Consider the following 25563-nt stretch of genomic DNA (forward strand, 5'->3'; position numbering starts at 1 on the left):
AGCATGGAAACAGTGGGACCAGGTGATAATTGAGGAGAAGAGGTAAGGGAAAACATGCCTGTGTACCAGTCCTTCAAGCAGGAATGGCTGTGGCATTATTAGTATTGTGATAGAATGAAAAGAATCAACAGAAGAATGTAGAAAAGCCAGTTTTTCTCTCTCATCCATTTTTTTTTTTAATACAAAGAGTACCACTGAAAGAAAATAAAGTATCTAGGGGCCTTTCAGAGTGCTGGAGACAAAAATTATGTAACTGTGAAGACATTTTGCTCTCCAGTGAAGATAGAGAAGAACACAAAATTTAAAACATTTCAAATACATTAATGTAACAGTTCCATTGTCCTGAGTGATAGTCAATGATAGTATTGTGATAGAATGAAAAGAATCGACAGAAGAATGTAGAAAAGCCAGTTTTTCTCTCTCATCCATTTTTTTTTTAATACAAAGAGTACTACTGAAAGAAAATAAAGTATCTAGGGGCCTTTCAGAGTGTTGGAGACAAAAATTATGTAACTGTGAAGACATTTTGCTCTCCAGTGAAGATAGAGAAGAACACAAAATTTAAAACATTTCAAATACATTAATGTAACAGTTCCATTGTCCTGAGTGATAGTCAATGCTGTGGCAGAAGTAGTTAGAACACAAATGATGTTTCACCATTTTATAAGGAATTTGGGATATGATAAAACTTCTTAATTCACTGTTTTTCTCATGAAAATATAATCAGCTATGAAATACCCAGTTCCTTCATTTACTGTCCAGGTCAGCTACTAATCTACCTTGTGAACAGGAGTGTGTGTTGCTCTTCAGTTGACATCCATTGCAGGCATATTTACTTTATATCACCTGAGAAAAAAATTGATGTTTTGATTTTACATCTCTAGCTCATGTGGTGTGATTTGAATGAAAATATACAAAAGCATCATAAGTTGTGCAAAATTAGTGCAGACTGAAAGTAAGAGGAAAAAAAGTGACAGGTGAAATAGGATTATTCTGCGCAATAACAAAAATATACCTTAGACAAGATATGTTCTTCTGTCATATGGAAAAAAATTTCAGGCATTTCATGATGGAGATATTTTTTGATGGATAAGCTGAATTCTAAAGGTGGTAAAAATAAGTAATGAGACAGCAAAATAAATAACAATAATTATCAATCTTGTTATAGTAGTTGGATGAAGAAAAGAAAAAGCCTCCCTACCAACTGACAAATGGAGAAACAAGAAATCTCCTCGCTATGAGAGCCAATATTGTAAGAAGTACAGAACTGGAAATATATTGTTCTTATTATACTGTTATCATCATTATTGCAGTGGATTTTTAAAAGAAGGTTTCCTGGGAGTCTTTGTTACAAAATTACACACTTCAGCCTCAAGAACATCTAGAAACACAAAGGAATTGTGAGAGTCTTAAAAAGGCAAGGGAAAAATTAAAATAAAAGCAACAGATCAAGAATTTTGTTGAACAGATGATTAGATAGGAGAAATGAATGTCTGTACATCTATGTTTTATGCCTACCAATAAAACTGGAAAATGGTTCACAGTAGGATAAGCTGACCAACTACTCCAGGAAAAAAACTTAACAAGTCGTAAGTTAGTTGTAACTTCATGAATTTTCTGCAGTGTACATAGCAGAATGGCCAAGGAAAGTTAAAATGCTCTTGTTTATATCTACTGAATATTTTTGGCAAATGATCATTAGTCTATAAAACCAAGATCCAAGGCCATTATTAGATTATTTTTTAGGACCAGACTTAGTTATTTCTGTTTCTTGTAAAAAAACCCAATATAATTTAAATATCTATCTTCCAAGTTGAGAGACTATTCAGACAATTTTATTGATTTTTTAAGTGAACAACCCTAGAGTTGATGTCAATGGCAGAGCTCTGATATCCTCAGCAAAGAAATTACTTGTCTGTAGGGATGGCTGATTTTTTTCTGTTTCTTGTTTCAATGGACAACTTCATGCCCACATAGAGCCTTGTAAACAAATATTCAAATACAAGCCCAGGCTCATGTAATGTTATTTTCTCTCTTGTGTTTGGAGGAGGTGGTGGCATAATTGGCTGCTCCCAATAAATATAGTTAAAAATGACAGATGGAAGTAGAGGATGGAAGAGAGGAAAAAGGAGGCTGATATTTACTTGCTTTGTAGGCTTTTTGTAGGGGAAGGGAATCAAAGGATACAAAATTGGGTAAGTTTGGAAGGGGCCACAGTGAGAATGCTAATTTTAAAAAATGTTATTCACTAAAATAATCATCAGCTATGATGATAATAATAATTTTTATAGGACCACTAAAAATTTTAATGGTGCATGTCCAGCTTGGCTCCTTCTTAAAGTGAGTGCTCGGCTTTTTCATCTCCTATATGGTGTATCAACTGCAACTTGTTTACAAGAGCTAATTAAGGAATCAGTTCCCTCTAGGACCATTCCCAGAGTCTTTTGGGATGTGAATCAGAACAGCAAGGTGGGATGACACAAGATTTTGTGCCAGAACTCCTGCAGTATTTTGAGTATCTGAGAAGAAAAATGTTTTGCATTTAGATAACCTTGTTGATTTTTGATTTGCTTTAGAATTTATATTTTGAACCTCAAAGTTTTTTTCAAAGTAGATACATTGAATTGGACCAATATCTTTGTGTTTAGATTTTGCAGATCTTTCTGTCTGTTCTTTAATAACAAAATAAATAGTTTTATTTCCCTCTTCAGTTCATGCTAGAATTCCTCAAAGCAGCAGCATACAACTGTTTCTGTACTTCTTGGAAGGGAATATTACTTCTTTAATTTGAACTGGGATGAACAATTATGTATAAATTGTCTGTTTTTTTTCTGAACTAACACAATTTGGCTAACTGTTGAAAGAGAGAAAGAGAGAGAGAGATAGGGGGAGGGAGGGAGTAACGAAGAGAAGAGAAGAGAAGAGAAGAGAAGAGAAGAGAAGAGAAGAGAAGAGAAGAGAAGAGAAGAGAAGAGAAGAGAAGAGAAGAGAAGAGAAGAGAAGAGAGAAGAGAAGAGAGAACGAAAAAAAGAAAGAAAGAAAGAAAGAAAGAAAGAAAGAAAGAAAGAAAGAAAGAAAGAAAGAAAGAAAGAAAGAAAGAAAGAAAGAAAAGAAATGGTAACATTTCAGAACCCCTGGTTTGTATTTTTATATCTTATTGAAATGGGAAGGATGAGATATATTTAAATATTTAAAAAAAAAAAAATAAAAAAAACCAGCACACTAAACCACCCCCAAAACCCACAAACACTAAAATCACAAGCATAAGGAAGCCAAAATACCAAAATTATATGGAAAAGTGATTCTTTTCCCTCAACAAAAAGTAAGATACCTTCTTTCAGGTAAAAAAAGAATACAGGAATCATAAGATTATTAAAGTCAAATTACTTGTCTCATTTAAAAACTAAGAAATACGTCTTTATGTACAGCAAAGGAATGCTAAAGTATGCTATGAGATTTATGGGCTTTTAAAAATGGAAAAAGAAAAAACATGCTTTAAAATCTGTAGGGATGGGGTTTGGTATTCCCAGCATATACGTAACCGTATATTGGAAAAAAAGGAAAATATTGGAATTGTTTTCACAGGAAATAAACTAATGCATATGAATGAATAAAAAGGAGAATGGGAAGTTCTGGGTAATGCACAGGAAATAAATAATGTACTCTCAGTATAATACATCACAAAGCCACAGAAAGCAATCATTGCTAGAAAAGACGATTCAAATTACTGTGCAACATAGTATTAAACTTAGTAATTTTAACTTTCTGTAGTTTTTCATGCTATTTATTTATTTTTTTCTAAAATTATAAGGGTTCGCATATGTTAATTGCATCTAAATCCTCTATGTGGCATTGGTTTGTCTTCATTTTGAACCTGTAAAAAAAAATATTTGGCTTAACAATTTTGAAATTATCTCTGACTTGTGTAGTACTTTTATCTTACTACTACTGAAGTACTTTAAAACTGGTTGATCTCAGCTAAAATGTTTCTCATGTCACTTAAGGGCCATTTTCCTTTGGCCACCAAACCCAGTACTTCATAGCACTGATCACATGGAACATTCAAATAGTCATCTGCTAGTGGAAATGATGGAAAGATTTGTGACACAATGGTCTTTCAAAGATTTGTTTTGCCTAGTTGATACTTAAATGCAGGAGGACTAGTAGCTCAGTAAAGGAAAACAAGCAGAAATGGTTCCCGAGTACATGTATTAGCCCTGCTACTTCAGGTTTTGAAGAGGTTTTTTTCCTTGTAATATACACAGCTAGTATAATTTTGTGTGTTCACAAGGACTTCCAATATTGCCATGGGGCTTAGATACCCATATTTACTACTTGCAGCAGTGGAAGTAGTGGTACCTTAAATGAGAAAGTTAGTGTCAAACCTGGAGAAGGGTTGAACCTACACATTTACCACAGGAAGAGGTAGTTGTTACTTCTCTAAGATGGTATGCCTCAAAGACACACTCCTTGGAGAATGATACTGAATCACAGAACTTCAGATGACCTTTTGGGAACTGAAACACTATGATTTCGGCATTTTTTTAATATTAAAAAAAATTGTAGTATCTGAGGTGTTCTCTACAGTAAGTAATTTCTTTTGATTATTTATTAACTGTGATTACTCAGGGAGGGTTTTTAGCTTCTGCTTTTAGGTTACTGTAAGTATTGGATAAACTATTAACTGTAAGATTGAGGGGTTTTGTGTGTGTTTGCTTTTGTTTTGTTGTAGGTTTTTTGTGGGAATATTAATGACTATAATATTGTCTGGTTTAATTTTTTTTTAGAGATCCAAACCAGCCTGTTCCACAAGACACAAAGTTCATCCACACAAAACCCAACCGCTTTGAAGAAGTGGCCTGGTCCAAATACAATCCGAAAGACCAACTTTATTTACATATTGGCCTGAAACCCCGAGTTCGTGACCACTATCGAGCAACAAAGGTTGCTTTCTGGTTGGAGCTCGTACCACACCTTCACAACCTGAATGAAATATTTCAGTATGTTTCCACAACAACTAAAGTCCCCCCTCCTGACATGACCTCATTTCCGTATGTGACCCGACGTTCTCCTGGGAAATTATGGCCAGCCACCAAACGTCCAGCAATGACACCTGCCAACAATCCCAAACATTCAAAAGACACCCATAAAACAGCTCCAGAGGATACAACAGTTCTGATAGAAAACAAAAGGGATTACTCCACAGAGCTGAGTGTCACCATTGCTGTGGGGGCCTCCTTGCTGTTCCTCAATATTTTAGCTTTTGCTGCATTATATTACAAGAAGGATAAGCGGCGTCATGAGACTCACAGGCGCCCCAGCCCGCAGAGGAACACCACCAACGACATAGCACACATACAAAATGAAGAGATCATGTCCTTACAGATGAAGCAGCTAGAACATGACCACGAGTGTGAATCGCTGCAGGCCCACGACACACTGAGACTCACCTGTCCGCCTGACTACACGCTCACTTTGAGAAGGTCCCCAGATGACATCCCACTAATGACACCCAACACCATAACCATGATTCCAAATACATTAACAGGAATGCAGCCTTTGCATACTTTCAACACCTTCAGTGGAGGACAAAACAGTACAAATTTGCCCCATGGACATTCGACCACTAGGGTATAGCTCAGCCCTTCCCCATCTACCCTCACAAGCCACTTGGAAGAAAGAAAAAAGAAAAAAAAAAAAAAGAAAAAAAAGAAGAAGAAAAAGTAATATACCATCCATTGAACACCTTGTCAAAATCTAAAGTAAAAATAAGTAAAAGAGAAGGACAGTCATTATTTTCTTACTGATCCTTCCCACAGAAACTCACTGATGTTAAAGATCAACTACAAACCCTGTGAAATGTGAAAAGTGTACATTGCTGTTACAATACTGCTTTAAGATCTCAGCCACTTTGATTGAAAGTTGAGGCCAGAAGAAGTAATTTAAAATGGTGTTGTAAGTGTAACAAGCAAAGCAGAGTCTTCTGGAACACAGAGCCAGTGACTGTACAGGTGTTTTGTTTTGGTTTTTTTAACTAAATAAAATTATAAAAAAGATTCTTTATGTGCCATACCATGGCCGTTGATATAACAAAGACATCACCATGGGCTTTTACCCAGCATATGAAGCTGTAATTCAGATGGGGGAAATTAGAATTTTATTATTAAAAACAAAAATAAAAAAAAAAGAGGAGGACTGACTATGCAGTAAAATACGTATAGTTCTGTGCAAAGAGATGACTTGCCAGCCTGAACTATATTTAAAGAAACTTTGTAAAAATGTACATAGCTGTGAGTTTAAAAACAAACAAAAGAAGAAGCAGCTTTTATTGATGTTTTCAGTTTGAAAAAAGCTTTTAGAAAGATTGTGCATTCGATTGTGACCTATGTGTATATACATTAGTCATATGACCTCTGTTTCCTCCAAGGCCAAAGGAGGAATTTCTTCTTAATTACTAGTGGTTAACAAAAACCATGAGTTTTTTCTAACATGTTTCATTTATATGAGGCCATGGTGTCATGCAGAGGATACAGTTGTCTGTGTGACCTGCGTATTTTCTCTTACAGGTTACACTAGTGCATGTTAAAGTATTCATAGGAGATTGTTGTTCTTTTCTGCAACATTTTTTCTATAATTTAATTTTGTGTTAGACTTTGTTAAATTCCAACACAGCAATGGATTGGAAAACAAAGAGAAAAAATACAAAAGAAAAGCATTACTGTTTTAAGCTTGTTGAACTGAACCAAGAAACATCCAATAATATATATTTGGAGTCCAGTTTGTAGTTCTTGGTTATTGTGATACATTAGGAAGAGTTTTGTGCCCTGACAAAAACAATGAAAGCCTGTGTTTTGGTCAGCCTTCTTCAAGGAATACTAGCTTTATACTCACCAGCAGTTACAGTGGAATCTCAGCTGAGAAAGCATCCCCTCAGCATTGCTAAACAAAATGAAACTACAATTTGAAAGTTGAGAAATGCAGGGTTGGTTGGTTGGCTGGCTGTTTTTCAAACTGTTCAGAGTGATGAGTGTGTAAAGAACTTCTCAGCCAAGTATCTTGTTTTGCGCTTGAGGGTGTACCTGTCAGAAAATTCTTATTTGCTGATTCATTGCACTCAGTCCCACAGTCAGTGAGCATTATGGAGAGAGAGGCAGAGAAATCCTCAGCTGTTCTGCATTTGAATAAAACTGAAAATCCCAGAGAGCATCACTCTCAGGAAAGGCAAAATTATTAGCTGGTTATTCCCTTCTGTCTTTCCTTCACTAGAAAAACAGGGGCCAATTAGAGCTATCAAAGTAACTTTGCAGTTTGATTCAAACAAGTGATTTGAATGTGAAAAGCTAGAAAATAGTTTTTGCAGATGAAGATTGCTTTATATTTTGTCTTTGAAAGTTACTCCATCATTGAGAGATAGTAACCAAAGATCTTTGAACAAATTGGTCTGCACTTGAACGTGACTATCCCAGATGTATTTTCTATTATTAATTCACAGCTAAACTGCATTGATATCATATGTCCCATAATGATTAACACAAGATGCCTTGTACCTCTTCTTGCTTTCCACACTTTTTGTTTTCTAATAAAATACCTTGAAATAATCACCTCTACAAATAAAATCAAAGACAAGGTGATTCACTGAGGTCTATTCATCTGCACAACTCTTTGTTGTAGCAGGCAGTAAAGCAAATTCTGAAGGAAAGAAATAAAAAAGAAATAAAAAATTAATAGCATGACAAAAAATGCAACATGTGGATAATATAATCCTTTATCTGCAGAAAATGTGCTATAAATCTGACCTGGGAGCTCAGGTTGGAATGTGATGAAGCAGCGACCCCAAAGTACAACTAGTAGGAAATGGAAAATAGTTTTGTTTTTTTCACTGATCCATCACATAATATATTAATGCTGACTCTATACCAGGCCATTTCCACCAGCTATGTAATGCCGCAGCTGAGATGCAGCAGTTTATAACTCTTAAAAAAAGGTTTAAAAAAAAGTAAAAAAAAAAAAAAAAAAGTGAAAAAAAAAAGGTAATGATGCTTGGCATCATAATCAGTTGGGTATGTTTGTAATGTGACTTACAGTATTTGTTTAGTACTTCCAATTGTCTTCTGCTAGCAATATGTACAGTACTGTGTCAGGCTTGTGACATTTGGGTAAAAAAAGTTCCTGTAAGTGAATGATTTTAGCTTTTAAAAGTAATTACAATCAAGTTGATTTAATAATTTGATACATCTGGACTGATGTATGATTTATAGAGGGAACAGATTTATAGGGTCTTCATAGAATTCTATAATAATGATATCAAAATATACTTTGAAACTGTAAAAGAAAAACTAAAGTACTTTCCCAGGCTTATATTCTTGTCCTTAAGAGGCACACAGGGTTCAATGGTTTCTTCTGTTATTGTTTTGCAATTTTTTGGTTTTTTTGCCTTAAGTAATGATAGAAGATATATATGGCTGGACACATATGTATAAACTTTTCAGCAGCATTTTTAATAATAAAATATCACGGTATTTTCTAATGCTTTGTGCAAATAATTACGTGTTCATCCTTTTCTGTAGAAAGTCTTTCAGAAGTGTGTTTTCTGCCCCATCTCCATTTCATTATCTACTGTAAACAATGCCTTGATACTCAGTACAAAAATATTAAAGTAACAGAGGTTGCACTTTTAAGTTAGCATTGAGTTTTCATGGCTTTTGTAGTTCTATAAGCCTGCCAGTAAAAGGAAAGCAACTCATACAAGGAAGCTTTAAAAAAATAAGCTACATATATTTATTACCTGTATACACTGCAATTCCCATTGAAGTAATGGTTTAATTGTTTTGTTAGTATTTCCTGAGGCACTGAAAAAAATGTTTGGGTAAGCAGTTTCCCGTATTAGTGTATAGCTCAGCAGCTGAAAAATAGAAAAATATATCTTCCAAGTTAGGGATCAAAATAATGCAGATAAATCTAATATGTCAAGCTCTACAAGTCACTACTTCATTTTTATATTTTAAGTTTAGATAAACAATGGGTTTTGTTAGAAAAAATATGTAAAAGTAGCAACATATGTTACACATATGCATTTAAGGTATTTACATATATTGCAAGGATGTTAATATCATTCTTCCTTCAAAGGCTGAGAAAGTAAATAATTTTTCTTTTATTAAATCAGATTCTATTTATCAACCAGGTTTCCTTTCACTGGAAAGGTATGTAGACACTTTAGTAATTTGAACTGGGTATTGTTTTCTTTCTGTAACTGTTCTGCTGAATAGAGGCACTAACAATAATGTTTGATTAATTTTGAGCATATTAGTGAAGAGTATTTGCAAAAATCAAAATCTTAATTATTAATATCAAAATTTTGATATGAAAAATCAAGCTTCTGTGAAAGAAACATGCACCTACTGACCTATTCAAGCAGCTTGAATTTTGAATATTGAACTTGTGTATAAAGCTTTTGCAAATAAAGAGCAGATTTAGAGTTTTTCAGCAAATATGTTTAATTACAGGTACACTTCAAAATTCCACATCTTCCTCTGAGATAATTCATACACACAAAGGGGGGTTACAATTGTGTCATTTCTGTGAATTGTTCCCCTTAAATTTCTGGGTGAACTCAATAAATTTGTTTATTTTCAGCTAATCATTTTCACATTTAAAAAAGATAACATCTTCAGAACTTTATACATGCTTACTTAATACTGTATAATTTTATTACTTTACTGCCTGAAATATAAATATGCAGATTAGTATGTCCCTATTTTGGCTTTGCTAAGAGTATTACAATTTAATGGTATTTAATATCACATAAAAATAATATGAAATAATACCATGACAATTATGTGCTTGTCTCAGATTTGTGATTTTACATTTGTATTATTTAATTATTGCCAACTATTTCTCATATTTTCATCTACAGTTGTTTGGAATCACAAACCTCATCAGCCTGAATGTCTCCAGAGGCCATTAGTAGCTGATGAAAACTGGGAATTTTATCCCACTAGAAATTATGATATTGTAAATTTAATATCATAATATTTTAAAAGCTTCTCAACCCATCAAATTAGCTTGAAAAGTAAGATATTAAATTAAATTAAATTAAATTAAAAATAAAGAAGGGGTTTGGAAATGTCTAAACATCTTTTTTGAGCTGTAGCATAATAAATATTTTATTTTCAGATGAAGATTTGATTCAAGCCATTTTGTTTGGTGTACCACAGTGGGCACTAAGCCCCTCACTGTATCTTCTAAAAGTTATGTTTTAAGGAAATTATGCATTCTTAGTCTTTTGTAGCCTACCAAAATTAGTTCATCCAATTTTTACCAATGTAAAGAAATTCAGATCACTCAAATTTAGATACAATCCAGTCACAAAGTCCAAACCAGAGAAGGAGTTTTGTCATAAACCAAGTAAACTGTAGCTCCCCTAAGATGCAGTAGTAATTAAAGACAGTAAGCAGTAATATCTCAACAATCCAAATGTAAAATAAGGATCTAATAAAGAAGGTACATTCCATTGTTATCAGGGGAAAGTTTACATTTTTTTTTTTTGCAATACCTACATTTTCCTAACTTAATTTTCCACCCCTTCTCTACATAAAATAGCAAAACCTTTTCAGACAGTGCTTTCTGGAATATCCAAATACATAAATGAGGAATGAAATAGCTGACCTCTTTTTGTTTTCTCTTCTACATAAAAATCCTCAAGTGCTGAAAGCATAAAATGTTCTTCCTCTAGTGCCTTTTATCAGGGCTTCTAAGTTTTTTGGGTGATTCAAAGTAGTCCCATTCCAAGGGCTCCAAGTTTAAATAAAAGGGAAAAGCTAGACATAGGACTGACATATATTGGCTTTGACTTCGACTACGCAGCACAGGTGTATTTCTCTCCAAGAGCCAAAGATGTGGCACAAAAACAGAAGAGAGTTTTATCTGTGTTTTATTTTTAAAATACTGCATTCATAGAGACCACTTTTTTCCAAGATTTTGGCATATGACATCTTGCTTTTGGCTGTACTTTACTCAAAGTGCTCACTCATTTCATGTCCTGTCATATCTTTTATCCCTTTTTACATACTTTCCAAGAGATGCAGATATGTTTTCATGTATGGCTTTTTTCTGTCACAACATTTAAGTTTGTTTTCAGACTTGCTCCATTCTGTTCTATATGACTGTGAGAGAGGATTTTCATCTGAGATTTTCCTTGCTGCTTTAAGTGTCTACGAATGTCTATTGAAGGGGTATTTACATGACAGTATTCCTCATCCTTGAAATGCATCGATCTCTGTGACTGCATTTTGCGCCAGCCTAACCAGCTTTGCTTTGACAGTGTATGTCTTAGTGGGAAGTGCCAGCTTGCAGCCAGCTCTCCTGTTACCCTGCAGCTTTTATTATTGTTATTATTCACTGCTGCCATTCGTTTCTTTTCTACACTGATCTTTAATCAAAGGTAAATTAAGTTAGTATGTAATTCTATTCCACAGCAAGATTTCTCAAACCCTACGTTGTTCGTAATTCTTGTTTAGATATACTTAATTACATTGTTCCACCAAAACATTAAAACCTTTCTAAGCTATTATGTTTCTTGATTCTACCATCAGTGCAAACTAACAGAGGGCTGGCACAGTCAAACTTGTATGACAAGAATTTGTGATATACTGCATTCCACTTGGTGGGGACTTGTTTCACATACAAAGGAAAATAAATGCAATTAACATTCTCATGCATAAAATTTTCATTGCACCATGTCAAAGGTGAGCAAGACCAGAGGTAAAATTCAGAGAAAATACACTAGTGGTTATTTTGTATAGGCAACAATTTGCAGGTTGAGCTGCATGAGTGCTTTGTACACTTTAGTCAATGGATATCTCACTTCAGAAACAAGACTAGAATTTGAAGATTTCAGGAAATGAAGATGGTATTGCAAAAGTATTTTAAATGGGCTTTCTGCTTTCAGAATATTTACCAGCAACAGCAAAGAAACTGCAAGAAGAGTGTTTTAAAATAAATAGGAATCAAATGCAAATTGTTTCTAAATGAATTTGACAGGAAGAAATATGATACTATATGATATGAAATGACCTAAAAATAATGTGATGGATTGCTTCTCTTTGAAGGGACAACAGAAAAATGAAAATTATCTCAATAGATAGATTTTTACAGGCACTAGTCAAATTAAATCATTGCAGAAAATGAGACTGTAATGGAATTTTGAACAGAGATTTTGTGTCATAATGGAATACCATATGGATTTAGATATGCAGAACATAATCTACAGTGCTTATCTGGGTATTGAGAAATATAAAATTAGATCCCAAGATGCCCTACTTTAACCAGAAGACAGTGCTGCCATTGTAGATAACACAGCGAAGTGAAATGTGCACATTTCTCAGGGAATGATGTAAGATAAAGTGCCAGACTCAAAAAACAGGGAAGAATGACAGTATAAGCCAGGGGCACATCCTGCCTGGATAATCACCCTGCATGTGGGCCCAACAGAGGGATAATATTTCAAATCTGCTTTTTTCTTCATTTTCCCAGGTGGGGGTCCATGGAGAAAATGTGCCTGGAATATACTCTTTTCCACTAACCACTGGCCCTTAAGCCCTCAAAAATCTCCAACAACTGTAATGTTAGAGGTCCCTCTGAGCTGGAACTGGGACTGAGAAAGAAGAAATATGAACAGTTTACTTATTGTTAGTATTTTTTTTTCCTCTTCTTGGTGAAGGACTATCAGAAAGAGTTTAGAGATGAAAAGTGATGTGCAGATAATTTACCCCAGTTCTCAGGGAAGGGCCAGCCAAGCACCTTACTCAGTTTTCAGTTGACTGGGGAAAAAGCAATGGAGGCACTCAAAGAGCAGTGGTCCATGAGGAGTTTTCTGGAGATGGGCAACAATTAACTGCTGAGTTGATTTGTGAGACTTGAAAGTCTTTTTCACCCATTATAATGGCTTCATAAAAAAATATCTATGCTGCTTCTCAGACTGTGAATACTGCACCATTAATATAGCAGAAAATCAGTAAGGATGTGATTAAAAATTAGTCAAATAAAAATTTAATTACCAAAACTAAAGCTCCAGTATGTGTAAGAGAAGTAGTACCCAGTATTGTGTTAATCCTCTCATCTAACTGCAGATATTTTACTATGCCTCCAAATCAGGCACAACAGAGATTTCTGGTGGAGACATGAGAATAAACCATCATGTGTATATACACAAAGGTAGAAAGTGGAATTCCATTTGCAACAGCTCCATAAATTGCTGCTTCAATAAATAGTAAGTTTGAAGTTACTTACCTTTTGTTGCTGAGTTTTTAGAATGTGAGGTAAGGTATACCAAGGACACATGTAACAGCTGCCAGGAGCTCTCAGACCTGCAGCACACAGCAAAAGAAAAATGAAGACTTAAGTTGTTGGAACTTTGGACAGCCAAGACCAGGTTTCTATTAGGAACCTGGTCCTCTTCAGCTCCTGCTGCCTAACCTCCATCCAAATCTTACATGTAATGAAGGGTTTTCTTCTGAATAACTGTTTCTTCTTCTAGAAGGCTGCCAAGCAACTAGGGACTAACATAGATTGAAAACAAACATTACCCCTCAGGGTGGTGGTAACATGTCAGTGACTGTACTGACCTCTGTAGAGCAGGTTTACAAACTTCCTTGGCACTCAGTAGTTTATTAATAGGTGACCAGTCAGAAACAGAGAAGTCTATTCAATATGTACCACGTGAGAAATAACACCAACCACAAAACAGAAATGAAGATAATTCCTGTTAGTAAGATCACGGTGATGTAGAAGCACTTCAGCAATTACCAAAAATTCTTGTGAATCTGGCATGTAACAAATAATTTAGAGAGTGTAAGTAATGCTGGAGGAATAGGTAAACACTTTTTATTGTTGCACAGATATGTGCATTTGTACTAAACTGATTATAATTCCTCATTTTGAATTCAAGATCTGATCTATCTGATCTCAGCTTTGTTTGTCACCTGGAATTATTCGGTTTTATGATTTTGTGGATAGTTGTGGGGTTTATGCACACTGAACTTTTAGAGTTCTACTGTCATCTTGCTTTCCTTGAAAATAGAGTAATTTACAATGGGAAAATTAATACTTTTCAGTTATCTCAATGATTGCCTGAAAAGACTGTGTGTTCGAGCATACGGCTTTTTGCAATTGTCCAAATCTGCAATTCTGACTATAAGTGATTAGAAATTTAGAAGTTGTTTTCAGTGCAGTTTCTTCATTAAGCCTTGAAATGTTAAAAAAATATGATAGCAACATAATTTTGTAGCATACATGATTTGGGGAAATAAGGTTTTTGGTAGATGTACCATCTCAATTGTTTTAATAAGCAATATGATGATTGGTGTGAAAATATATAACCTTTTTAAGAACTTCTGCTAACATTTGAGTCCAGAAGTCTACATATTTAAATGTTTGGGATGTATTTCTATATCCATCTATATATGAAGATCTATTTATTATATATATATATATATATATATATATATATATATATATATGCTTATTATATGCTTCCTGACTGCCAGTTTTCAGAGTCAGATTATAAAAGCTATTTTCAATTTTTTGCAATTCATAAAATACAAAAAAAATTCATGCTTTACAAGTATTTCGTATTGTAATATTTTTTTCATGTATTTACATAAGATTTTGCTTTGAAGATCCACACACAAATGCAACTGAGGGAAAAATGAGAAGATAACTTGTCTATTTAAACTCACTTGGTGAAAATAACTTCCCACCTGCAAAAATTCTGTTGCAGAATGTAGGCCTCAGTTCTTCCTCAGAAAAATGAAGACACACCATTAATCTTTAAAAAATGAGGTTACAGAAATGTGAGTAAAAGCAAGTTATGCAGAATGGACAAAGGTGAGTCAAGAGGATGGCAGGAGCTGCAGAAGAATTGTGGCTGTTAACCAAGGACACATGAGGAGGAGCCAGGAAATGGTTTGAGGCTGCATCAACTGAACTCAGAAAAAGTATAAACCAGAAACCAGGAAAATAACCAGAAAATCCATAACACTGAGAATAAAGGATCAGAAAATAGTGCACAGGACAAAGACATGATGCTAGACTGCCAAGCTGTGTTTACATTAGTACTTTTGTTTGGTTCAGGAATGTACTGTTAAAGGAGATATACCAATCCCCATTTATTAAACTTTCCTCACAAACTGAACTTTGTTGTGCATTGCAAGCGATCTTGGAGCAGGTGAGATGGATTCCTTTTGTGGCCATATACTGAAAGACGTGATCTAGTAACGCACCCCATGCCTCCAAGAAAACTGATGACGTGAGGATGCAAACCATTTGAGGAGTGACACTTCCCCACAGCCCTGGCATCAGCCCTTGTCCACCTTCTGTTTAACAGGCTAGCAATTTAGCAATATGGCCTCTGGCATAAAAAAGGCAGTCTTTTCCCACTGCAGCAAGGCTAATTGATCCTGTTTTCTAAGTTCAGTTTATGGTGCAGTGCTTTTGATTTCAGTCCCAAAATGCATACTAAATTGCCAAGTGCTAAAACCATTTACAAAACACTTGTTCATTTTTTAAATTCTGCTCACAACTATGAAAAAGGGAAAGGGCAGGTCCCACTCTTGGCTTTGTAGATCATATTGATGAAAGGATACTTATTTTCTAGATAAAGCAAGCATGCACATGATACTAAAATAATTCTACTACTGGTGGTAAGGATTCAGCAATGCAATAAAATTTACTTTTGTCCACCTAAAAACCTGAAATAATTTCAAAAGTGTTTTAGTGGGGAGTATGTACCCCTGGTATTATGGTATATGTTCCTAACACTGACCTAAAATGCCAAACACTTGAAGATGTTCGGAGTGAATATATCCAAAAATACTCAAAAAACAAATAAACAACCCAAAACAAACAAAATAACTTCACAATTTGAAAGGGGTTTTATCGTTTGAGTGGCCCATTTGATTTTAATCCTTTTGCACTGTGAAATCGAGGCACTGAATAACATAATTTATTTGGAAATATTATTATACTCACTTTGGCAATTAATTTAATTACAAAATATAAGGCGATTAATTAGTTATTTCAGTGTGATTTCATGGTTCTTCCCTTCTTATACCATCTAAATAAATATTACAGCCATAGATTTGCCACAACAGTAGATTTGTCACTGCACTCTGTAAAAGAACAGACAGGTATGTTTCTGGTTTCTTTTTTGTACCAGACATAGTAAGGATTTTGATGTCAAAGCTAGGCTTTTTCTTATTTTAGTCTTGGCTATTACAGGTAAAAGACCCAGTGTTAACTAGGAAAGGGACACAACATCCTTTTCATACTTCCATGATAGTTCTGTTATCACAGCAATTGAAAGAATTCATATATCATCGTGTACTGCAATGCCTAAATTTTGAAGTTTTCTCAATTTAAAGGCATGCATGAATGTATCTCTTTCATTCCACAAGTGAAATAGTAAAAGATTCTTTGAACAAAAAAACAAATCAAACAAAAAACCCCAACCCAAAATGTTTACACCTTTATGGGGAACCAATGTATAAAAGGCACCCTCATCTCAGAGAAAATGAAATTTTCACCTAATACATCACATGTGGCAGCCAGCAGTATAAAGACAGGTTTTCTATGGACTTCAGAAGTACAAATCAACAGAATCCTTGCTGATTAAGGTAGAGATTAATATTGATTAAAATAAAATTTTTGAATATGCTCTTTTTTAAGGTACTAAAAATATTTTCAAGCTAATGAATAATCTACTGAATAATTAAGCTTTTAAATGCTGTCAGAACTTCCTACACATGTGAAACTTCAGAAGAAAATATTTATAGAAAATCACTCAACAGTCTAAAGAATCAAAGTAAAACTGGGTACATAGAGTTAAAAAGTCTTATATTCTTGGTAAAATTACATTAATTAAAAACCAAATTCCACTGATATTTGGTAAAAAAAAAAAAAAACTGTAATAATATAGCTGCATTGAGTTTTTAATTCAGTTGTGAATGAGGAAGGTATAACATCAAATTATCTTGATTAAGAGAAATGTCTTATATTTCATTTTAGCAAATCTATCTCTCCATGCAATATTTTAGGAATACAAGGGTCAAAAGTGTGATTTACATAAAGTAAATTTACAGTAAGCAACAGAATTAAACAGAGGTACCCTACTAACACCAAGCATAAATTAAAGTGTAATGGGATAGAGAATGGAGATTATCAGGGCAGTTCTGCCACTCTGGTGTTATTCAGCTGTTTAGCAGAAAAGGAAAACCAGAAAAATGTGAAAGGATAGTAATTCTTAGGGAGAAGAGACACCTTTGGAGGAGGTAGGAGCAAAAGAGGTATAGCACTGGGCTGAGAGAAAGAGATGTAGAAAAGATGAAGGACTGTGTTCTAAAGTTGGTAAATTCAGAGATGGAGCTGATGTAGAAACTCAGAGGGCAAGATTGACTTGAAGTTTAAGTAAAGAATTATTTTTCAGTAACAGAAATCAAGTGACTTATGAAGATGTCCAATATTTTTTTTTCAGATAACTGTAAGCAATCAAAATTATATACTTGCAGAAGTTGAAAAAAATCACATTCATGGCCAGGTCTGATTGGAACATGAATCTTTAAAGGTTAGAGGCTTTAAGATATATAAGTGCATGCAGAGTAGGACAAGAACTGTACTGTCTGGCTATTTTAAAGTAAATTTATATCCACAGTGGTTTTCCCTGGCACCAATCAGAAAGTGTGATCAGTAATGCACAGACTTCATCTAGAAGACCACTCTGAGTGTGCATGGTCTTCAGCAGAACAAGGTAGGCCTGGAGCCTTTCTCAATGATTTGCATCCTCAGTGAATCCATTTCTAGTAGCTCATTACACCAATAGTAATTGAAATGGCTATGAGAACCTTTGGGAGAGAAATAAAAAATAGAAGATAAGGTCATGGACTGCCTGTATCAAGTATTTGAGAAGCAGCATTCTGTGAGCTCAGTATTTGTGCTGAGACTTCACAATGGAAAAGCAACTGCTGTTGGGACAGAAAGTAAAGATAGAAAAGACCTATGACATAAAATCTCAGAATAGGTGAGACTAGGGTTTACATTTACAGGGGTACAATAACAGTCACACATCACAAAGCAGAATAATGAAATAACATATGAGACATCATGATGGAGATAACTATTAGAAAATAGTAGATCCAAAAAGAAGAGAAAACTAGAAATAAATAGAACAGCAGCAGATAAACCATGGGGCTGAAAAAAGTTCCTTCATTCTTTCTCTTACATTTAGGTACAAATGTTGTACAAATGATACCTAGAGGTGTGTAACCTCTGTGTAATAAAACTATATGATATGTGTGTAGTAACTATAATATTAATGGTCATTAGAGGCTGGTGAAGAGCAAATGTTATGTGAAGGTGCAAATGTAATAATACTGTGCAAAATGTATGCACATACACACTGTTTTGATTCTTTCTTCTTATTTCTCCTGGTGACACATGGGCTTTAGTGGCATATGGGTGAGGTTGGTAAGTCCACAAGGGCACAGTTTTCTACTGAAAAGGTGAGTGACTGTAACCAGAAGATGTAAAAGGAAATTTTGTTTTCTCTAGAAAATAAGGTACTATGTTCTGCTCAGAGTTATTCTTCTAAACATACAGAATACTTTAATGTGTTATTATCACAATCTCATTCTTTTTCTAAGTTGTAGGATATTAAAATACCTTCTATATTAAGTACTACTGAAAGCCAGCGATTCCAGCACACGCTTTGTGAATAATAAAATCAGCATTTCTTTTTAATTTTTTTTCACTCATTATGCTGTGCTATGTGTCTAGTATTTATTTGCTCTCCCATTCTTCCTTTTCCTCTGTGTATACACATACAGGTATGAATTTTAATCTAGCCTTGGGTTAGCCAGAGCGAGCATGGATGTGAACACAAGGACACATCCAGGGGCAGTCTGGACATAAAATACACGACTCGGAGTGAACTAGCTTGTTCATTTTCTTGCCACCACTACTGTAAGATGCCTATTAAATGGGTCCTAAGGTGCTCCCTGGCCCAGTGCCACAGGTCATATGCCTATGTTGGTCTGTCAAAGGTTGTCTTGCCCCCAGTGTGTAGTTGAGAAAATTGTTCCATTTGCCCTCAAAGAGGATAAAAGCCATAATTCTTTAAACTGAACTACTTTTAGAATACCTGACCTTTGTTATGACCTCCTCCTTTTTATATTGCATTTAAACATGTGCTTCATAATTAGATATAATTTACTTAGAAATACTGTGAGCATTCACATCAAAATTAACCCTTGAAGGAAATTAAGTGTTGTGGGAAAAATTTTCCTTTGTTTACTCAGTCACTATAACGTTTCCTCATATGACCTCAAATGAGCAAATAACTTTTAGACATAAAGCTTTGAAGAGCTATGTTCTTATTTGTAACTTTGAAAAGAACATCATGTTCTTCTGCAAAGCTCTAATTTCCCCAATTCTTTAATCACAGATGTGCATATTGGTCTAAATATCTTCCCTCTAAAACCAATAGCAATATTTCCACTGATTTCCACAATGTGAATCAAAAACTATACCCCTGCTTTCTCAAAAAAAAGATAAATGTGCTTTTTCATTTGTTAATGGAGGGGGTTTTTTGTGTTTTTTCTTCTCTGTTAGAAGCTAAAAAAAGAAAATTGCTGGTCATACTCATAATACATTCCAACTTTAGCTTACTCCTAGCGAGAAATTTATAGATAAGAATTCTTTATCATTAATTTGGAGGATTTAGTTGCATCTGTCTAAAACACACTTGTCAGTTAAGTTTTTAATAAAACTAGTGAGAAAATTTGTTAAAAATAAGAATTCACTAAAAGTGGTACTCATATATGAAGTCTCTAAATTAAATCATGTAATAGCTGGAGTCATAATTTGTCACTGAAAATTGAGAACAATGTTGATTATTACAAAATAACACACAGTTTGGAGAGCACTTTACTAGATAAAGTTCTATAGAAATACCACATTCAGAAAAGGAAATTAAGCCTCAGGTAAAATCTTATTTTTCAAAGAGTTCTTTAGACTTCTTTAGACTTCTTCCCTGACACGAAAGAATAATATATTCCAGTGTTAATAAAACTTCTGTTTGGTTTTTTTGTTTGAATTTTTTCTGTAATTTTTCAAAGAATTCGTATTTCTGTAAGAAAGGTTTACTATTTATACAAAAAATATCTTTGTTGGGTACATTTTCATAATCCTCACTTTTTCTAATTTATAGTAAAATAGAGTGACTAAAATGTCAGGGAAGGTATAAAAACATAAGATTAGACAAAATTGAAATTGAATGTAACTTTAAATTTTAATATAAGTCTGCTTCTGTCAGTGTGTATATTTTGCCACTTAGGTTCTCTTCACATATAAATAACATACAGTTGTTTGTAAGAATTTCCTATGATGGAAGGGGGAATGATAAAAATGATTGAACTTTTATTACACTAGAAATTTTCCATTGAATTGTATTCATATTGAAATTTTCAGTATATTATTTTTCCAGAAATAAACCAATAAAACTTGGTTATCTTTGAAAGATATAACATCAGCGTGACCTTGATTTTTTATACTTTTTAAAATCAGAGCTCTATTTTTTTAAACAACATGAGAAAGCATAAAGACTTAACATAAAGAAGACTAAAATAAGTGAACTAGAAATTTGTTCAATTTAACCTGTGGATCTTATGTAAATAATGCTCATTTGACCCAAAGAATTAATCAACATTAATAAAACAGTAAAATTACGTACCAAGGAAACAGAATAACATAACTCATAACATGATATTAACAAACCCACGTTATACCATGACTTATAGACAAGTGTATTCTTAATAGCTTCAATGCAACTCAAAAAAGAATAAAGAAAAAAATACATAATGTAGTTGGTGTATCTCATCAAACTGTAGTTAAAAAATTAATTTATAAGTGGACAAAAGAAGAAAAATCACATATGACATGGTACTAATCTAAAGGTTAAATGTTTATTGCTTTCAAATTGAGTAAGACAATTTAAAAAAAATATTTAAAACTGCAATAAATCACAGTCAATGAAACAAGAACTTTTTTCTTACATATTAGTGACATATCTAAAAAAAATAATTGCCCTCAATAACTAAAGAATATTTTCATTTTTGCCTATTACAGGACAGAAGATGTTCAAAGGTGGGTTTAATTTGATATGGACATTTATGCCACAATAGCAGTTAATACAGAAGCTGAACAGAAGGAGCACCCTGTCTGTGCAAGGGCACTGAGACTTTTCTAGTTGTGACATTGAACTAGAATAAATCACTCAACTGAAATAAGTGGAGCTTTGCCTATTTATGGCAGATGATGATTTGTCATAGTGATTCTTTCTTTCATATATTTACTAGATAAAAGTTTTCTTTTTAATCTATTTATTGTTAATGAAGAATAGAATTGCTTATATTTACTTCTATGAAGCAATAGAGGAAATAATTGAAAATTCCCAACTTCCCATAGTACTGCAATTCTCAGAGCAGTTTTTAATTCTATTTCAGCAGTGAGAGATAATTTTAGTGAGGAATGTGTAGCTCATTGATGTATATCAATCTATAAAACAACATGAGGCTTCATTGTCAACATGCATAGCTTTTAACAAGGAGTTTGTTTTTTTTTTTTTCTTCCACTTCTTTCATGGTACAAAGTCAGCCTAACCAGACATATATGAAACTTTGCCACACATGTCTTCTCTTCAATTAGCAGCACCTCTGGGATATTTTTTCATTGTTACATGGCTCTTCTGCTATATTGTAACTGCTATCATGCATGATACTGTAATGGAGACTTTTCATCTGGTTAGGTTATGTTTTGTTGTTTTTTTGACTTTTATTCTCAAGAGGGCTGTTTCACAAGTTGCTATTTTAGTGCTATTTCAGCAACTTTTCGGTGAATTTTCACTCTTTAAAATAATTTTATTTCAGGAGTAATACACATCATCTCTTCTGCAAGCCCTTCAATTGCTTTGGTATATGGTTTTAAATTAGATTTCCAGCAAAATATAAAATCACAGCAGGAAAGAAAAAAAGATCATGGCTTTTATATTATAAAAGTATAGATATCTGCTAAATAACCATCCATTCTCCAAGGAACCTGCTTTGAGGGTAGAAGGAGGTATTTGTATCTGAATAGAAGTAATCGTTTTGTTTGTTTTCCAGTCCTTCTCTGCATCTAAGTTTTAGGTCTTGCACTCCTCAGGACTTAGAGTTCCACCTCAAATCACAGTCTTTCCTATTAAAATGCTGAGCTTTTTTGGGCAGAAAAATTTGTTTCTGTAGAAATCTCTTTCAGTTTTCTTCATGTGGACTTTTACCTCATCATCCCCAGAAGGAAGGATATCAAGCAACTTTACTTGTAGGTGCTAAATAATGGCCTTTCTACACTGTACTTTGAGACAGACACCACCTGATAGCTGTGTGGAAAAAAATAAAACACAAAAAAAGTGATAGGATTGAAAAAAAACCATGAATTTTAGTGTATTTCTCTATAATTTTATCCATCACCTTTCTATGTTGTGTACTACAGGATATTTCAGGATTCGTTACATTACCTATAAAGGATCTCTCACTTTCCTCTCTTAAGCTTGTTTTAGAGTCTCTGAAGGAAACTGATAACCATTTTTCTCTCAAAAAGGTTTTCAATTACCTGAACAAATAAATTCTACACTATGTCACGCTGCTGCTAATTTTTACTAAGGCCAGGTTCATTTGCAGATAGAATTTGGGAAAGCAGTGCCTTGACCTTTAGTTCTCAAATTTTGTCCTGTGCTTTTTCCTTAAGAATTTACAGTGACTATTTCTTATGTTACTACTAGAGTCTCCTACAAGTCAGAGATCTATTAGCTGTAATTTCTAGCATGGAATTGAGTTTTCCTGGACCATTAAAATTTATATTTTAAGATAAACCCAGTAATGAAGCAAAGCCATGCAATCTACCTTGTTATTAAACTGTATATTTTTTTAATCCCCAAAGAGCTCATTGTCCTTATTAAAGGACTTAGATAAAGTTATGAGAATTGTGAAAGAAACAAATAAAAGGATTTCTGTATTTACTGAATGCTATTAATTTTCTTCCCCCTCAAATTAGCCATACCAACAAGTTTCAGTCTCACGTGCTGTGTTACATTTTGAAATTTGCTAAATTGTTGAAATGCCTGGACAATAATAGCTGGGCAGATCAGTTGTGATGGTAAAACAAGAACAGCAACAAGAGCTTCATTCTTTCAACTGATGAATGCAATTCATCCTGTGACCTATCATTCCCCATATTTGAACAAGTCAAAAAAGTCTTCACAACCTCATGTCATTATTTACTCATGAGAAGCATGGTAAATGGGATGAGAAACAGTAATTTTAGATAATATGAAACGTATTTTCTTTTTCATCTCCATGCCTCTCAGTTCCTTAACTTTCTCTAAAGACAATCTTAAACCACCCTTTTTATATCAGACTTACATATCTGCAAGTGATGTTGATTTACTTTGCTGAAAATAATGCCAGAATAGTATCAAGCAGATCTCTAATCTTCAACTTGCCAGTATTGTTGAAAACTTAAAATATGTAAAAAGCAAGTAGCACTTGTGGAGTATACTGATTTTACAGGTCTAGAACTGAAACATTTTATGGATTTTAGAAACATTATAGACTCATCTATGCCTTTATCCTTTCTTTTCATGATATTGTTGTTCTCTGATATATTGTCCAATATTAAAACAAATCAATTCCATGATTTGAAAATGCAATCTGTATCTTTGTTTTACAGTAATACAAGACACTCCATATAATATGAATTTAAATAGACTGGACATGGACCTTGCTTCTGTGGAACTACGTAGCAATAGCCCAGAATTTTAATATACATTCAGAGATTATCCTTCAGCTATCCAGCCATTCAAGATTCTATTAAAAATCATGAATAAATTTAAAAATTAGAAAGTTTTTCCTCTCTTGCTTTCTATTATATTCTTCAAATCAAATGAAATTAAGAAAGGAATTGCAATGTTTCAGCTATTGAAGAAAGTAAAAATATTCAGGTTTCGTCTGTTTTTTTTATATTAAAAATGTTGTTAGGCAAAGGAAACAAAAAAATAGGGAACATTCTCAGTGATACTGTCAAACTTGTAATTTCTGTTCCTTTCTTTTGCATGAGGAAGAAAAAATTTAAAAAGAAAGGGAGCTTCATAGATTGTAAGGAGAAAAGTTCTATTATTCTGTTAAACAAATAATTTATAATGACTGTTCCATTTATGAAACATCAAAGTATAAAATCAAAAATAATCTTATTAAATCCCCTAAGGCATCCATCCTGCAGCATTTCTCATACTGTATTTACTAACATATTGTCAAATTGAATATCATGTGGCTTGATCAATCAAACTTTAGTCTCTTTCCCTTGGGAATTCAAAGATTAACAATAGATCTTATCAGTAGGATGTCTTGCTCTGTCATTTCCCTTGCACACAATTACATTTACCATTTTACTCGTCACTGCAGTTTCTCATAATTTGGTCTTACATGGCAATGGATACCTCTCTGGAGATGTCTGTGTTAAAATATTAATGTGCACTTGCAAAAGCAATCCAGACTTCTGTTGGGTTTCAGCTGCAGAACCATGCTAGTTTACATTGCAAGCTACTAACATTGTGTAATATAAACTCCACAACTGCTGCTCAGGGTAAAGAAAACAGAAAAAAGGTTGCTGAAACAAACAAAGTACGTTCAGCTGAATAAAGATACAAATCACTCAAGTTATGGCTTTCTATAAAAAAAATCTTTGGGACTCTAAAAAAGTGTTCTGAATTAAATGGATAAACATCTGAATCCTCATTGTATCCCTCATCTCATTCCAGACTGAATGATTTTTTCCCAAGTGTTGTGATGAAAAGATAAAAAGTTAAAAAAATATCAGTTTCAAAGTAGAGGATTTTATAGTTTTATTTTTTGGTTTGCTATTTTGGAATCAACATGTAGCAATTGTGAAAATAAAGTATTTCTGATTTAAAAAAGAAAGATCTAATTAATATCCAAAAAATGATATCTTGTAATTTACACTACTTCTCCTGTATAAAGAGAATTCAATAGGGCTTTGCTACTATTTCTGGGTAAATAAAATTATTTTAATATATTTTTTCAGCAGAAGAACCAAAAACCATTTAATGTTCATTCAGCATTGTTTTAGTGATATGTAGCATACTTACAACACCACAATACTGTAGGTTTTAGTTGCTTTTTTCCCCCTGTTAAATATATTTTTTCATAGTAAATTTCCTAACACAGCATGTTGTTTTTAATTTAATAATAGACCATGTTATGAATCATTCTTGTTTCTAATCTTTGTGTAAAAACATATTGCTGGGAAATAAGAATTTGAAAACATGCAACTACTTCAAGTATTAATACTTTTAAATCTATTTAGCAGACATTAATTTTTCATACATAATTTGTCATTTATTTTAGGGATCGGTCTGTCATGTATCTCCAAAATATGTCCAAAATTAGGCTTACTTTGTCCTGA

General features: G+C 33.6%; 1 protein-coding gene across 3 annotated transcripts in view; it reads left to right on the plus strand.

Annotated features, from left to right (window-relative positions):
• The window catches only part of NLGN4X (neuroligin 4 X-linked), a 161581-nt gene extending 153552 nt beyond the window's left edge, over nucleotides 1–8029 (plus strand). For all 3 annotated transcript variants that reach the window (XM_068180116.1, XM_068180118.1, XM_068180117.1), the window contains one exon: nucleotides 4788–8029. In XM_068180116.1, coding sequence (XP_068036217.1) covers nucleotides 4788–5637 — 850 coding nt within the window. In that variant the 3' untranslated portion in view covers nucleotides 5638–8029. The remainder of the gene's footprint in view (nucleotides 1–4787) is intronic.
• Nucleotides 8030–25563: the final 17534 nt, after the last annotated feature.

Source organism: Anomalospiza imberbis, chromosome 2 (genome assembly GCF_031753505.1).
Source record: "Anomalospiza imberbis isolate Cuckoo-Finch-1a 21T00152 chromosome 2, ASM3175350v1, whole genome shotgun sequence".
NCBI lineage: Eukaryota > Metazoa > Chordata > Aves > Passeriformes > Viduidae > Anomalospiza > Anomalospiza imberbis.